The following is a 17,640-nucleotide window of genomic DNA, read 5'->3' on the forward strand; positions in this document are numbered from 1 at the left end:
ACGGAATAAGGACTGCAGAGAGAATTAGGAGGTCCTTGGGAGGGGAGTTTTCATGCTTGGAAATAGAGAAACATGAACATAAAACAGCATCTGGCCGAAACCGATTTGGCTCAGTGGGTAGAGCGTCAGCCTGCGGACTGAAAGGTCCCAGGTTCGATTCTGGTCAAGGGCATGTACCTGGGTTGAGGGCACATCCCCAGTAGGAGATGTGCAGGAGGCAGCTGATCCATGTTTTTCTCTCATCGATGTTTCTAACTCTCTGTCTCTCTCCCTTCCTCTCTGTAAAAAATCAGTAAAATATATTTTTTAAAAAAAGCAGCATCTGAACTCATGAATAGTTTTATTTCTCACACTACCATTTCTCATTCTACATTATGCCATTTAATCAACCATGGGATAGAGATTCACTGATATTGAGGTGTAGTTGAAGAGTGAAATAGACCTGACTGGTCCCTAAGAGGATAAAGCAGGTATAAAGTAAAAAGTAGAACAATGTAACATTTCAAGATAATTCATTATTGAAGTTTGTTTTCTTTGTTTCTGTCTTAAGTAGTAATAAATATTAACATTATCACTTTATGTGTTTGACTAGACAAGTAACTTGTTAAAGTTGATAGTGTGTATCCTTTGTAACTCTGGCACTCTTCTCTGTAATTCATTCACTCATTCAGCATATGGATGTTTGTTGTGGGCCTAATATATGCCAGGCATTTTAGGCTAAGCAATGGGTAGTTAGGATCCCTGCTTTCTTGGTGCTTACAGCCTCATCATTTATAACAGGAAGTTGATCGTATGATTTTAAGACTCACTCACTATGTCTATAGAGTACAGAAGAATTCATGCTTCTGGCTAATAGAAGGTGTGATAAACTGGTCTGTACATACTTTGACAGAAAAAATCAGTTCTATCAATAAAGAGAACTTGGGGCTCCAAATGCAATTCAAAGAAAAAAATGCATGGTGTTATGACAGAAGAGATGTTAGAAACCTGAAGAAGATATGCTTTGTGGATGATTTGTTTAGCTGACACATTTGAAAATTTTTTCAAACAAAACTATTATCAAATGTTATTGTTTGGACAGATTGATTCTCAAAAGCTGTTTTCCAGAGTACTTGAGAGCAGCCGTTCACTCCTTACTTAAGGTGAAATACTGATTTATGATGATGATGTATAAGAATGGATTTAGAACATATGTGGAATACCATTTGTCTTTCAGTGTTCAGAAGTAATGGTTACCTGGAACAAAGTTTCTGGGTCCAGCCTAGAAGTGAAATACACCTTGTGATCATGTGTGATGAAGACCTCCTATTTCCCAAAGCAGGCCCAGTTTGGTTGTGACTTTCTCCTTCCTAAGCTGCTATTGTGGTTGCCCCAGTCTTGTGTGAGTGTGAGACTGGAAAGCTAATAGCTTGGTTTCTCTCAAATCAGCTTAATGAAAGGAACCAATTCTGGGGTTGGCAGCTGGGAAACCCCAAAAGAGAAAATTCTTGCCCCCAGCTATGAAAGTATGACAGACTTTTTTGCTGTTTGCTGTATGACAGTCTCCTGCTAAGGGGTGTTGTTCACCCCTAGAAAGCAGGGTGCCCACGAATCTTGTTCAGCCTCAGCTTTGCTCTTTCCTGGTCTCCTAGGCCCCCTGGTGACTTGGCAGGGAGAAAGGAATTTACCTAGGATTGGAAATGGTAGTGCTCAATCTTGAATCACAGGAATTTCCCATGATTCAGATTGCTTTTGCCCAACCTGGGTGTTGGGACACTAGTGTGTAGAAAGCATAGCTGTGTTATGTTGTAATATCCTGACTTTCCTTCTTCAGTCTCCTTTGTCAGTGTTTGGAACTAGAGAATAGGGAAAAATGGTGACAGTATAATGGTGAAAAGCAGGGTAATGGTATGGGTATGGATATGCCTTCCACAAACCCTACACAACCTTTCTTGTCTTTCTAAAAGCCACACCTTATATATTTGGTTGTATACATGTTCATATATGCTTGGACTGGTAGGTGAGGACATGAGTAGAATTAGTCAATCTTCCTGTACCCAAACAGTTGTGAGATGTGTCTGTATTGAAACAGAGTGAGAAAAAGAAGTCAAGGTAGACAAAATGTGGCAGGCCAATAAAAAAACAAAACTAAACTAAAACATGAGCCCTGCGACAACTGCAAAAGTTGTATGTACATTTGGACTAGAATTGGAATAAACCACACACACACACAAATGTAAATTTGAGAGTGAGAAGGTTGAAGAGTGAATTTTTAAAGGTAAGACATTTTAAAGTTTTTGTGCAAGATAGAATAAGCTAACCTGTATCTGACACAAAGTGTTCAGTCCAGCATTCATCGTGTAACCCTGGGATACTGTTGTCCCTGTTTTACAGATGAGGGAATTAAGACTCGAGATTAAGTAATTTGTCCAAGGACCCGGGGGTAATTGATTCGACCAGGATTTAAACTCATGTGTTCTAATTCCAAGTGTTCTTTTTCCGATTTCTACGCTGGACTAGGGTGCCTGATGCTGACACTGCCATGTTTACTAACTCTTCTTTTGGGTGTACCTGCTGCTGTCCTGGCCTGGACACTCTTTCCTAGGAACACCGCTTCAGGGTACTTGGAAGAGCCAGTCAGGGGAACTTTAGGCACCAGCTGTTCATCTCCTCCTTGAAAATAGGAAGAAAACCCAATCTTTGTTATAATGGCTCCTGCTTTCTGGTTTAGATGAAGTTTCATTTTCATGTTCTTAGATGGAGCATTGCATTAAAAAAATTTTTTTTTTTTTTTGAAGAGTACTAAGTAAAAATGTGTGCGCGTGTGGGCAAAACCTGGAAGGCAATAAACAAAAATGTTAGTTATGTTGGAGGCTTGTTTTTACTTATGTCATGTGCTTTTTGTATCTGGAGACACTTGTGAATCTCCAGATTCAGGACAACACAATAGCATAAAAGCTATGAAATAGAAGCCACAAAATCATGTTGAGACACAGAAGCAGGGTAATGACCAGCAGCAAGGCCTAGTTAGTGGTTCTTTCTCAGAGCTGTCTGCTGTCTCCAGGATCAACTCCTGTTGTCCTGTAACCACGAGGAATCAACCCCAAATTGAGGGACATTCTATAAAATAGCTGTCTTGTACTCTGTCTTTAGTCTGAGAAACCTTTCTATATGAAAAGAGAAGAAAAAGACATGATAACTAAGTGCACTGGGATCCTGAATTGGGTCTTGGATTAGGAAAGTAAATGTGATGAAGGGCATTATTGGGATAACTGGCCAAATCTGAGTAAGGGCGATAAATACATTAAGTACTATATCAATGTTAAATTTCCTGAAGTTGATAAATGTACTATGTTTATGTAAAAGGGTGTTCTGAGGAGATGCAGAAGCAAGTACTTTGGAGGAAAGGATCATACTGTCTGCAGCTTACTCTCACGGGTTCTGCAGAAACTCTGTGTGTGTGTGTGTGTGTGTGTACACTACCCAGGTCTAATTCCTTACAGCCAGGCAGGAAGAAATACATGTGTGGTAGAGATGGTTTACTAGGCATGTATGTACAGAGAACTGTAGAGCCTGAAAAGAGACACCTGGTCAGTTTTGCAGGGGTAGCCTAAAAAATGTCTTCATAGTCACTTAGACTAATCCTAGTGAGGGTTTGGGGGTGAGGTTTTCTAGTGAGGAGCGCATTTAGAAGAAAGATTGCTCATGCATGTGAGAGCTCATTGTGTTATGGCTGAAAGGGCTGAGACATGGCCATGTTCTGATGGCCTTGTACATCTTACAGAGGAGTTTGAGTTACATCCGTAGACATGATGGAGATAATCAAGATGCCTTCAGCTGCGAGGTAATATTAAACTCCAGCTAGAACGACTTAAATGATAGGAAATGTATTTTCTCACGTAACAAGAAGTGTGGCTCTTTCCTGACCTGGTAGGGTAGAAGGCGCCATCATGGGAGTCAACATCTACCACAACAAAGACCGAAAGGTTCAGTGCGAGGAACCCAAGAGCCAAGACATCTACCTAAGGCTGTTGGTCAAGCTATACAGGTTTCTGGCCAGTTTCAAACCAACTCCACCTTCAAGTGGTGCTGAAGAGGTTGTTCATGAGTTGTACCAACCGGACTCCTCTGTCTCTTTCCCAGATGGTCCGGAATTTGAAGCTTCCTGGCCAGGAGGGCAAAACCACAGTGGATGTAGGGACTAAAACCTATGGCGTGTGTGTTCAGGAGGTGTCCAGACTGGGGGTGTATGCACTTCGAGTGAGCAGCTGCTCCTAGAGCCACTTCCTCAAGGCTGGGGGCAAGATCCTCACCTTTGACCAGCTGGCCCTGGACTCCTCCCAAGGGATGTGGTCTTGTCTTCCTTCTGGTTCTTGCAAGGGCCTCAGAGTGTACAGGCATTTTGGCAAGGCCCCAGGAATCCCTCACAGCCACACCAAACCCTACGTACAATGCAAGGGCCGGAAGTTTGAACACGCAAAAGGCTGACGGGCTAGCCATGGGCACAGAAAATGAACCCCAGATCCTACCTTGTTATTAAAAAGATTCTGGATGCTGGAGGAGGGAGGGCATGAAGATAGGAAAGTTCCAGGGTTAGATAATTCAGCTCAGAGATGGCTTTATGAACCCAGGTGTTTGCATTTTTTTTTGCTGCATCCATCCTTAGTGTGTGAATGGTGTCTCTGCTCCTGGTTGAAGAGAGTTGCCACAGTTCCGTAATGAAATCTAGTGATAGGGGAATCTCTTTCTGAGCATTCCTTATTAGAAAGGAAAGCCTTTTCCAGAATTGTCTTGGCCAACTTGCCTTTAATTACCTTAGCCAGGATTGTGTCACCTGCAAGGAGATGATTGTGGTGTTTGGCTTCTCCAATGGCTCTCCCTCCTGTGGCTAAAAGGTGTTGCCCTTCCTGAGAAGAACCTCAGAGGAGCTAGCCAAAAGAGGTTGTTGTGTAAGCAGCCTCCAGGGTCTGTCACCATTGAGAAAAAAAATTTCTATAAGTGAATGGTGGGAAGAGGAGTGGCTGCTAAGTTAAAAAAAAAAAAAAAAAAAAAAAAGCCACGTGCACTCATCCCCTTGACCCCTTTATCAGGACAACTCTTTATTTCTGGCATATTACTCTCCAGCCACTGCCCATATGCACATACTTTAGTTCTAATCTTATTCTAGGTGTCATTTTGCATACAATTTCCATTGGTATGTTTTTATACACCATATAAACATTTTTCTACATTATATAGTCTTTATAATTATTCTAATGTATAATGTTTTTCATATTTTATAGCAATTTATTAAACTTACTATTGGACAATAGTAATAATAAAAGCTAATACTTACTGAGCACTTATACATTTATTCATTTAGTCCTCACAACATTTCTATTGGGGTATGATGGCCATTTGTTACCCCAGTTTCCAGGTAAGAAAACTGAGGCTCAGAAAGTCTAAGTAACTTACGTGAGGTCACACAGTTAATTAGCGGGGAGCTAGCAGCAGAGCTGGAGTTCAGATGCAGGCAGTCTGGGTCTATAGCCATCAGCTTAAACTGTCTCTGGATATTGTTACCCCTTTTTTGATGTTAATACTATGATGAACATATTTCTAGATATCTTGTCCTTGCACATGCATGCATAGCCAGGTTGTGGGTTGAAGAATGCATGGTCAGTGAGGGACTCGAGATGACATATATAGACCACATGTTAGAGAAATGTTACTTTGAGAAAGGGCCAGAAAAAAGGAGTTGCTTTCACTCCTTATGTTCAATTTACCAGGAAGGATGATCTAATTTTTTTTACTGTTTAAATCTTTCTTTGTGATACCTGCTTTTGTCCTTTGTGCATTTGGGAGTCAGGGTGCCTCTCATATTAATGTATGATTGACATTAACCCCTTTCATATGATACAAATAGTAAGCTCCTGTTTTATTTTCTTAAATTATTTTTGGTTTCTATATATGTATTTATTATTTTCTATAGCTTCAACATTTTGAGGACTCTCATGTTCTGTTAAGGCTAGTTTTTTAAATATATAACTTACCTTTTAAATATGTAATTACTTTACATATTTAGGTTAGGCTTTACTTTAATTTTCCCAAATTGCTGTTTATCTAATCTAATGCCTAACTGCTTTTTACACAATACAGTCTTAAAAGCATTTTTACCTTATAATTCAGTTTTTTTTTAACTCTCCATTGTTTTCCTCTAATTTGTTTATGTGTTTGTCCCCATAACACATGATTTAATTTTGTTTGAAAATATGATCAAATCTAATAGGGCTAACTCTATTATCATCTCTGTTTAACTTTATCTTTTTCAGAACTTGAAAAAATTTTTCATGTTTTATTTTTCCAAATTAACTTTCAAATCATTTTGACATTACTCTTAAGACATGCTGGTGTTGTGTGTTACATATGCCTCTTTAGGTTAAGCTCATAGTAGCATATGACAGTTGGAGAGCTATTATGGTTACTTAGTTTCTCACTTTCATTTCTGTTTAATTTCTAGATTTTGGACCATTGTTTGACTTGGAAAATGATCTTCCTGATGAGCTGATCCCCAATGGAGAATTAGGCCTTTTAAACAGTGGGAACCTTGTTCCAGATGCTGCTTCCAAACATAAACAACTGTCGGAGCTTCTGCGCGGAGGCAGCGGCTCTAGTATCAACCCAGGAATAGGAAATGTGAGCGCCAGCAGCCCTGTGCAGCAAGGCCTTGGTGGCCAGGCTCAAGGGCAGCCGAACAATGCGAACATGGCCAATCTGGGTACTATGGGCAAGAGCCCTCTGAACCAGGGAGATTCTTCAGCCCCCAGCCTGCCCAAGCAGGCAGCCAGCACCTCTGGGCCCACTCCCCCTGCTTCCCAACCACTGAATCCGCAAGCACAAAAACAAGTGGGACTGGTAACCAGCAGCCCTGCCACGGCGCAAACAGGACCTGGGATCTGCATGAATGCTAACTTTAACCAGACCCACCCAGGCCTCCTCAATAGTAACTCTGGCCATAGTTTATTGAACCAGGCCCAGCAGGGGCAGGCGCAAGTCATGAATGGATCTCTGGGGACTGCTGGCAGAGGAAGGGGAGCTGGAATACCGTACCCTGCTCCAACCATGCAGGGGCCCACAAGCAGCGTTCTGGCTGAGACGTTAACACAGGTTTCGCCACAAATTCCCAGTCACGCGGGACTGAACACAGCACAGGCAGGAGGCATGACCAAGGTAAGTGAGCATCAGTGCTTTGAATGCTTCCTAGTAATTGGTGTCTGCTCCCTCCAAGTAACCTGGTAAAATGGGGCCATGTGGAAAGTCTCCTTCAGGCTTTCTTCTGGCCCCTCCTACTTGGAAGAAACAGATTTGGTATCTGGAGTCTTTCCAGGATAAAGATCTCTGCTCCATGTTTTTAAAGGGGGAATTCTTAAAGGAATAAAAAGTTGAATAGCATGCACATCAGGTATTTGAAAACATAGGGAATGTGTTCGAACTGATTGCCAGTTTTCAACCTCTGAAGAAAATGTGTGGAAATAGGACCACATGGTTGAAAGAGGCAACTTCTGCTGAGAATCCGTTTGTATCAGTGAATCTGATAAAGGCTGTTTTACCCAGCTAGCCGAGTTTTTCCTCTATTTACCCTTTCCTTTTTACAACCACCTGATAAAGTGTCTATTGTCACTGTGTCTGTTGTACCAACAAAAAAGTTGTGTTCCAAGCTGGTCAGCTACTTGCCATGGTTAACAGGGAAGAAGTACCAGAGCCAGGGGGGCAGTGCTGTCTCTTGGGTACCAGAGGAAATTCAAAGTTCTAGTTCTCAAAGTGGGCTCCCCATCAATATCATCTGGGAGCTAGTTTGAAGTATATAGCTGCTGACTCAGAAAAAGAGGGTGGGCCCAGCACTCTAGGCTTTAAGAGGTCTCTATGTTATTTTGAGGCCTGGGCAAGGTTGAGAGCTCTGCTGTAAGGAAAGGTCTAGGCTGGGGTTTGTAGCTGCCAGACTTGCAACTGATGTGTAGAGTAGGAACCAGACTTGGATAATAGGGAAGGCAAATGCCCAGATAGATATGAGAGAACTGGAAAAGGTTGAAGTTCACAAGGGAAGAAGAATGCCAGCTAAATCCCAGTGAAGGAACAAATGCCCGTAGGAGCTCTGAGACAAAGGCTTCTGAACTACAGCCACCAGGGCATCTACTTCAAGCAATATTTGGTACAGCAAATTCCAGAATAGAAAAATGGTTTGGGCTGTTCTTTGGATTTGGTTAATCCCATATAAGGAAAAGGGAGAAATTAGAATAGAACGCAATTTCCCCACAAGGTTGATTTTGAGCATTAGGTGACGGATATGAAGTCCTGTGACTATCTTAGGTAAGGAGCAGAATTTTTTTTTTAAACTTAAGAAACAAACGTGAAGTAATTCCCAACATCGAAATTGCAGTTATCTCTTGAAAATTAGCAAAAGATAATGTGAACTTAAACTTTAGTTATTCCTGGCATTTGAAGAGGGGTCTGTGTATGCACGTGCCTTTTAGAGTTGGGCTGAGAAGGGATTTCTGATGGGTTTGGGATTCTTAGATAGATTGATGTTTGTTCCTTCTTAATCCACTCATCATTACAATCCATACTACCCAGTTAAAAAAAGCTTTTTATTTTGGAGAATTTAAATCATATACAAAAGTAGTCATAGTAGCATAGTGCAGGACTTCTCACTCTTTTTGGTCTTGGATTCCTGAATAATCTTAAAAATTATTGAGGGCCTTAAGGAAATTTCTTTAAAATGTGGATTATATCTGTCAATATTTGCCACACTGGATACTAAAAACAGACCTTTAAAACACAAGTATATTATTCCATTAGCCATCAAGCACGGTGACATCACATGTCACAGAACCTCTGGAAAACAACTCTGTTCTTATGAGAGAATGAAGGTGAAAAAAACAAAAAATGTCTTAGTATTTCATGAAAACAGTTTTGGGCCTCTGACCATACTTAGCCATTGACAATATGTATTCCTAAAAGTTAGACTTGGCATACCCAAACATAAGTGCCATTCTCACTTGTAAATGCATGAATAGTTTCTTCGAGATGTCAAATGTCCACTAAATATTCAAATTTCCAGTGGTCTCCTTTGTCATAATATTTTTCAGATTATTTTTGAAAATTGAATAACCCATATTTCAGTCAATTGATAGGACTACTAAGAATCTATTAATCTCTAAGAGTCTTACATTTTATTTGTTGAAGAATCTGGTGGTTTTGCTTGTTCTGGGGAGTTTCCTGCAGTCTGGGCTTTGTGATTTCATTTTTGCCACTTAATGTCCCTGTTTACCCAGGTTTTTCATTCTGTTTTGGGATTCTTTCCTTTGTACAGAGTAACCTTTCTTTCAAACAATACTTTGTAAGTGTTCACTATGTGGAAAGTAAGTTACATTAGTGTTGTGAGGGTAGTCCCCTCTATTGCCTGTAGGTATCCCAAAGAGGCCTGTGGTGAAGAAAGGGCAGGGACTGTCATTTTTGAAAGATTGTCAGGGACAAAAGAATTAATAGTGGTGGGCAAATAGTAAGAATAAGAGACAAGTTCATTTTAAACTATTCTCTATAACAGCAGTTTTCAACCTGTGGGTTGCGACCCCTTTGGGGGTTGAATGACCCTTTCACAGGGGTTGCCTAAGACCATTAGAAAACACATATATAATTACATATTGCTTTTGTGATTAACCACTATGCTTTAATTATGTTCAATTTGTAACAATGAAATTGGGGTCACCACAACATGAGGAACTGTATTAAAGGGTCGCGGCATTAGGAAGGTTGAGAACCACTGCTCTATCCTATCTAATAAAAGAGAAACATGGTAATTAGCGTACGACCGCTACCCTTCCCATTGGCTAATCAGGGCGATATGCAAATTAACTGCCAGCCAAGATGGCGGCCGGCAGCCAGGCAGCTTGAAACTAACATGAGGCTTGCTTGCTTCAGTGACGGAGGACTGCAACGTTCCCCGCCTGCCTTGCCGGCCTCTGAGCTTGCAGTTTGAAACATTGTAACAAATATAGAAGCTAAACCAGGGGTGGGCAAACTTTTTGACTCGAGGGCCACAATGGGTTCTTAAACTGGACCGGAGGGCTGGAACAAAAGCATGGATGGAGTGTTTGTGTGAACTAATATAAATTCAAAGTAAACATCATTACATAAAAGGGTACAGTCTTTTATTTCAATAGTTTTATTCATTTCAAGCGGGCCAGATCTGGCCCGCGGGCCGTAGTTTGCCCACGGCTGGGGTAGAGCCATAACCTCCCCATCGGCACTGCCCTGAATGTGAGAGTGGCGGCGCCCCAACCCCCTGATCGGCCATGCTCTGAGGGTGATAGAGGGCGGCGCCCCAACACCCTGATCCGCCCTGCTCTGTGTGTGACATGGGGCGGTGCCCCAACTCCCCTATCGGCCCTACTCTGTGTGTGACAAGGGGGAGCTCCTCAACCCCCTGATCGGCCCTGCTCTGTGCATGACGGGGTGGCGCCGCAACCTCCCCATCGACCCTGCCTTGAGTGTGACAGGGGGCGGTGCCCCAACCCCCCAATCGGCCCTACCCTGAGCATGACTGAGGGTGGCATCGCAACCTCCCAATCCGCCCTGCTCTGTGCATGACAGGGGGCGGTGCCCCAACTCCCCAGTCGGCCCTGCTCTGAGCCCGACCAGGGGCTGCACCTGGGGATTAGGCCTGCCCTCTGCCACCCAGGAGCAGGCCTAAGCCAGCAGGTCGTTATCTCCCGAGGGGTCCCACACTGCGAGAGGGCACAGGCTGGGCTGAGGGGACCCCCCCCCCCAGTGCACAAATTTTTGTGCACCGGGCCTCTAGTAATATAATAATAGTAGAGCCAACTAAGATTTTAAAATGCATACGGGGAAAAGAAACTTTTTTCAAAGATAATTTTGTTTTAAGATTATTACACAGGAAATGCATGTTTTCTATCTATACTAATAAAAGGGTAATATGCTAATTAGACTGGATAGACCGGATGTCTTCCAGATGTCCTTCCGGACAAAGCTGTAGCAGCTGAGGAGGGCTGCCTGAGGAGGGCCGGCAGCTGCAGTGGCAGGCAGTGGCGGCAGCAGTGGGGTAATGGGGGCGGCGCCTTCCCCTGATGGGTCTGGCCACCTCCCACAGAGGGAGGCCAGATGGGGAGCGGGCCTAAGCTGTCAGTAGGACATCCCCTGAGGGCTCCCGGACTGTGAGGTGGCAGGCCGGGCTGAGGGACCCCGTGCCCTTCCCCCCCAGTGCACGAATTTTTGTGCACCGGGCCTCTAGTAAATTAATAACTACATCTATGTATATTTATTAACACACATCTTTTAAAATACCAAATGGAACCAAACTATATAAGCACCTTGCCGTTTTACCTAACAGCATACATATAACATATATTCATATATCCATATGTCAGTGCACACAAAATTTTTCTTCTACTGATAGAAAAGTATCCTATGTAATAAAAGTGTAATATGCTAGGTGTCCAACTGATCAGTTGACTGTTTGACCACTTGACCAGTCGCTATGATGCTCACTGACCACCAGGGGCAGACGCTCAGACTGGTAGGTTAGCTTGCTGCTGGGGTCCGGCCAATCAGGACTGAGCGAGAGGACTAGACGTGCCCTGGAGCCCTCCCGTGGCCCCTCCCAGGCCCCAATCGGTCCCAATCAGCCCCAATTGCCAGCCAGGCCAAGAGACCCTACCCGTGCACGAATTTGTGCACCGGGCCTCTGGTTTCAGGATTCATTATATGATGCAACGTAATTTGTTTATCTACTCCTCTGGTGAACATTTGTACTGTTTTTTACTTAATTCATTCAGAAAATGTTGCAATGAATATATCCTTGTTTAGGCATATCCACATACATTATGGGGTAGATTCTGAAAAGTGCAGTTAACGAAGACTTTGTTAAAAGTTTTGTTTTTAGAAAGTAATCATACACATGGTTTAATAACAAACACTCCCCTCTCCCCCCAGTGGCATTTAAGAGTAGGAACTGATAAGTTAATCTCTCTTATTGAGGATCGAGTCTTCAACCCAGGCATGTGTCCTGACTGGGAATTGAACCCATGACCTCCTGATTCATAGGTCGACGCTTAACCACTGACCCATGCTGGCCTGGTGAAAAGTTAATCTCTCTTAATTCTTGATTTTTGATTCTCTCAAATTCTTTCACCAAACACAACTGCTATTTCTTATCTATCCTTCAAGAAGTGGTCTGTGCATAGAAGTAGTGAGGTGAATGTGTAGATATTGCTCTTAAACATAAAGAGTAGTGTGTAATAACCTGTCTCTACCTCCTTCCCTCCTCTCTCTGTGTATGTGCATGCACCTCCTTCCTACCATTTAACAATGTAAAATGGAAGTTATTCCACATTAGATAGACCTCTCAGTCCTTTTTAGTAGATATGATGCAGTAGTAGTTTCTGATTTGGGTATATCATCATTTGTAGGACTAGTGTCCTATTGGCTGGACACTTAGGTTTATTTTCAGTGTTTCTCTGTTTTGACAGTTTTGATTTGTATTTACATCTTTGTACATCTGAGTGACTATTTCTGCTGGATAAGTTCTTGGGAGTAAAATTTCTGGATTAAAGGATATTGACATTTAAAAAAATCATAGGTATTGCCAAACACTCTCCAAAAACATTGTGCATATTACACTTTCACCAGCAGCAAATGAGTCCCTGTCCCCCCAATTCTCACCAACAGTGATGTCATTCTTTACTGATTTGCCATTCTCTTAGGCAAATTGTCTCAAATAAAATGTCTCTTCATAAGTTCATGGGCATTTGTATTTTGCTATTGATCACATTCTTTGTTTTTCTGATACATTATTTCCCATTTTTTGTTGTTGGTTTAGACTGCAGTGATGGCGAACCTATGACACACGTGTCAGAGGTGACACGCGAACTCATTTTTTTGGTTGATTTTTCTTTGTTAAGTGACATTTAAATATATAAAATAAATATCAAAAATATAAATCTTTGTAATACTATGGTTGCAAATATCAAAAAATTTCTGTATCTGACACGGCACCAGAGTTAAGTTAGGGTTTTTCAAAATGCTGACACGCCGAGCTCAAAAGGTTCGCCATCACTGGTTTAGAGTCTTAATATTCTTTGTATGGTAAAGGTTTAAGCCTTTTAATAAATGCAAATTCTCCCTCCTTTTTTTATTTGCTCAAGTCGTTTTGCTAGGAATATTGGCCACACAGCTTTACAATGGGATAGTTCTTATGATAGATATGCTTTTTACCAAATACAGTGAAACCTTGGTTCTCAAACTTAATTCATTGTAGAAGACTGTTCAAAAAGTGATTTGTTTGAAAGTCGAATAATTTTTTTCTATTACAAATAATGTAAATTGAATTAACCCGTTCCAGACCCCCAAATGATTCCCTATTTTAACCTTTCTTATAAAACAGTAGTGTTTAATCTATAAACAAATACTTCTTAAATTTATATCGAATCACCTCATTACTAGCCTTAAATGAATCACTATTAGTGCTCCTTTCAGAGGTGTCTTTCAGGAGGCCAGTATGCCGCATCGATGCTTTTTCACATCACTGCCTCTGAAATATGTCGCCATCTAACTGCTTTTTGTTTATCCAATCAACAAGCAGTTTTTCTACCTCTTCAGTTGCCTGTGATTATTGTTTCTTTCACACCCTTAGCCACATTAGCACACTTGATGGCCTCTTTATGTTTTAAAATTGTGCTAATCATTGATTTAGCCAACAACAAAAGCATTCTCTCCTTTTTTGTTGCCTGAGTGATGCTTTTTTGTCATGCTGAGGTATCAGCATGAAAGGGTTGTCAGGTCAAAAACAAGTTTTGGTAGACTGCTGAGCCATTTTTTCTGTGAACTTGATGGAGAACTGAATTGTTCCAGATGGGAGACTTTCGAGAACCGAGGTTTGACTATAGCTGTTTCTTGTTTTTATAGAAATAGGCTTATCTATTTTTTTCCTTTATGGCTTCTAAGTTTTATGTCATGTTTAAAGATTATGAACTATTTTTGTGTATTTTTCCCCTCATACCTTGATCTTTAACTCAGAATTTATTTTGGTTTCAGTGAGTTACAAAGATCTAGCTGTATAATTTTTTTCCAATTGTTAGTTATCCCAGTACCATTTATTTAGGTATTGCTAATCCAGCTTTTCTCCCACTAATATGACACACTATTTTTGGTATATTTTATTTAGTTTTCACATATGGAAGGTTTGGGCCTAATTTTGGACTTTTGGTTTTATTGCTCTTTGCTTATTCTGTGCTAAAAGGTTATCATCCTACCTGTATAATGAGTTTAATATATAATGGAGCTAGTTGCCTTTTATTCTTTTTCAAATATTCAGTATTTTATTTACCATTCCTCTAAAATACTCTTCCAGATGTATGGGTCTTAACCCTGTCTACACATCAGAATTACTTGCACATCAAAATGTAATGCCTGAGCCTGGCCGGCATAGCTCAGGGGTTGAGCGTCGACCTATGAACCTGGAGGTCAGGTTCAATTCTCATTTAGGACACATGCCCAGGTTGCGGGCTCGATCCCCAGTGTGGGCCATATAGGAGGCAGCCCGATCAATGGTTCTCTCTCATTTATGTTTCTATCTCTCTCTTCCTCAATCAATAAAAATATATTTTAAAAAAAATTATGATGCCTGAGCCCTAACCAGTTAGGTCCAGTGGATAGAGCATCGGCCTGCAGACTGAAGGGTCCAGGTTCAATTCTGGTCAAGAGCACGGACCTTGGTTCCAGGCTTAATCCCTGGCCCTGGCACATGTGGGAGGCAATCAGTCGATGTGTCTCTCTCACATTGATGTTTCTCTCTCTGTGTCTCTTCTCCTCCCTTCCACTCTCCCTAAAAATCAATGGAAAAATATCCTTGTGTGAGGATTAAAAAAAAAAATGTGATGGCCGAATCCACTGCAAACCAATTAAGTTAGAATCTCTGGGTTATGGCATGAACATTAATCTAGTTTGTAGTTCTTCATGATTAGTTTCTCATGGCAGCCACGGCTGAGAACTTACTGTTTCAGATAAACTTTAGGACTGTTTTTCAAATCCTTTAAAACAAACAAATAAAATTCATAGGAGTGTATTGAACTTTATAAATCACTTACAGTGAAATTTGACATTTTAGCAATTTTGTGGCTTCCTGAGTTATCTCATTGTATACATGCAAGTTGTCTTTTCATGGAGTCTTAAGTTGCTGAGAAGTATAGTATAGTTTTCTTTATATAGGCAATACACCTTTCTTATTAAGATTATTCCTAGATGTAGTAATGAATTTATTATTGCTATTGGGAATGAATTTTTCTATTTCATCACCTAACTTACTATCTGTATATATAAAAGGCTATTATGCTAAGTGTCCGACCGTCCGACCAGTCACTATGACGCACACTGACCACCAGGGGGGAGACGCTCAACGCAGGAGCTGCCATGATGAGCACAGAGAAATAGCACCGCAGACCTGGTGCCCATAAAGCAACACTCTGCCTGTCTGCCTGATCGCCTCTAACTGCTTACCTGCCTGCTTGATCTCCCCTAACCACTGGCTTGCCTGCCTGCCTAATCGCCCCTAACTGCTCGCCTGCCTGATCACCCCTAACCACCTCTGCCTTGGCCCCCACCGCTGCAGCTTCATCTGGAAGGTCGTCCGGAAGGACATCTGGAATGACATCTGGAAGGTCGTTCAGCTTTCCAGTCTAATTCGCATATTACGCTTTTATTATTATAGACAATATGAGGTTTGGTTTGCAGTCATTTAAAATTGGGGAATAATCTATTCATTTATAAGATGAATTTTATCAAATTCCCTTTTGCTGATATCTGTGGTGATTACCCTGTGATTTTTCTCCTATCTTTTATATATGTGATAGATTATCTCAATAGGTTTCCTAGCATCAAATTGAATCATCTCTGTGCTTGTGAAATTGAAAGTTTAGTGTAGTGCTGAATTTTATTTGCTTGTCTTTCATTTAGAAGCTTTGCTTCTCAATAACCAATAATGAGGTTGATCCATAGTGCTTTTTTGTGTGTTGTCTGGTTTTGATATCAGTGTTATGTTAACTTGATCAAAAAGAGTTTGGAAGCCTGTCACATCTGTGCTCTGGAATGTTTTTGCATTTCAATGATCTTTTCCTTGAAGAATTGAGAGACTTCACCTGTACAACTATATGGGCTTGAAGCTTTTTTTCCTAGGAAGTAACTTAAGATCTTTGACAATAATACTCTTGCTATTTTCTGTAAATATTGACCTTTTGAACTTTATGTCTTTTGGGTCAATATATTTTTCTTTTAAAAAAAGTCTAAATTTACTTTTAGAGAAAAGCTGAAAATATTTAACTCTTTTACTCATTAAAAATATAAAGTGGTTACTATGTACTACTATTCCTATGTTGCAGGTTAAGAAATGGAAGCACACAGAATGGAGGAAAGTTAAATAACCTTCCCATGATCACACAGCCAGTAGGTGGCACAACCAGGATTGGCTCTCTCACAGTTTGGCTAAGGGTCTCTTTCAGACTTTCTGGATATTTGATTATTTCCTCTTGCTCATTCCTAATTTTGTGTGACTCTTAAAATAGAAAACAAAATTATTTCTCTATTTCAGCAGTAGCAAAATCTGATATGTTATATACTTTGTGGTAACATATTCTATTGAAAATAACCCACACATATATATTATTTTTATCTTTAAAATTAATTTCAGGGAGGAAGGGAGAGGGAGAGAGAGATAGAAACATCGATAATGAGAGAGAATCACTGATCGGCTGCCTCCTGCATACCTCACACTGGAGACCAAACCTGCAACCCGGGCATGTGTCCTGACAGGGAATTGAATCGTGATCTCCTGATTCATAGGTCGACACTCAGTCACTGAGCTACACCAGCTGGGCAGAAGAAAAGCAAAAAAGATACATTTAAGTGGGATTTACTAGCCATACAAACAATCACATTATTCTCCTGGGTACAGGTGTTGAGAAGTGTTACTCCTCACAGAGAAGGTGGAAGAGGGAAGCCAAAAGCTGGTAAATTGAAGATGATGTGTGATATCTGGCCAAAGAGTTCAGAATCTTTCTAAGGTTGATAAAAATGTGCTTTTGCAGCCTTAGCAATGCGTTTAGTCCTTTCTTACAAATAAAAATATGACAAGGGACCAAAATAGTTTGTACAGTAAGTCTTCTTTACAGGGGGTTAGATTAGTGCTTATTTTGTGATAAGGTTTTTGAAACTTTCTGTTTTAGAAAGTGGTCAGAAAACAGAGAGCTTATTTTTGCTTGGAGCTCTCCCTAACGGGTAAATGTGTGTGTATTTAAGGTTTTGATTTAGATCCAGACACTCTGGACCCAGTCAACTAACACTGTAGTCAGATAGGTTAAAGCAGTAGTTCTCAGATTTGAGTGTCCAGAAGAATCACTGCAGGCTTGTTAACTCAGAATTCTGGGCCCCTCCTCAGAGTTGTTGATTCAGCGGATTTGGGCTATGGCCTGAGAATTTGTATTTCTTGCCAGCTACCTGGTGACCCTAGTTGTGCTGGTCATAGACTATGCTCTGTAAACCTGTATGCTGACAGAATGGATTAGCCAGAATATAGTCAGTAAAGAATTAGTAGAGCCATGCACCATCAGTCATTAA

At 41.0% G+C, this 17,640-nt stretch overlaps 1 protein-coding gene and 1 pseudogene across 8 annotated transcripts in view; both read left to right on the forward strand.

Moving 5' to 3' along the window:
* The window catches only part of LOC118656434 (CREB binding protein), a 179,614-nt gene that overhangs the window by 19,639 nt on the left and 142,335 nt on the right, over positions 1 to 17,640 (forward strand). For all 8 annotated transcript variants that reach the window (XM_036309774.1, XM_036309777.1, XM_036309775.1 and 5 more), the window contains exon 2: positions 6,479 to 7,188. In XM_036309774.1, the coding sequence (XP_036165667.1) occupies positions 6,479 to 7,188 (710 nt within the window). The remainder of the gene's footprint in view (positions 1 to 6,478; positions 7,189 to 17,640) is intronic.
* LOC118656438 lies at positions 209 to 5,034 on the forward strand (annotated as a pseudogene).

This window comes from Myotis myotis, unplaced genomic scaffold, assembly GCF_014108235.1.
Source record: "Myotis myotis isolate mMyoMyo1 unplaced genomic scaffold, mMyoMyo1.p scaffold_m19_p_5, whole genome shotgun sequence".
Classification (NCBI taxonomy): Eukaryota; Metazoa; Chordata; class Mammalia; order Chiroptera; family Vespertilionidae; genus Myotis; species Myotis myotis.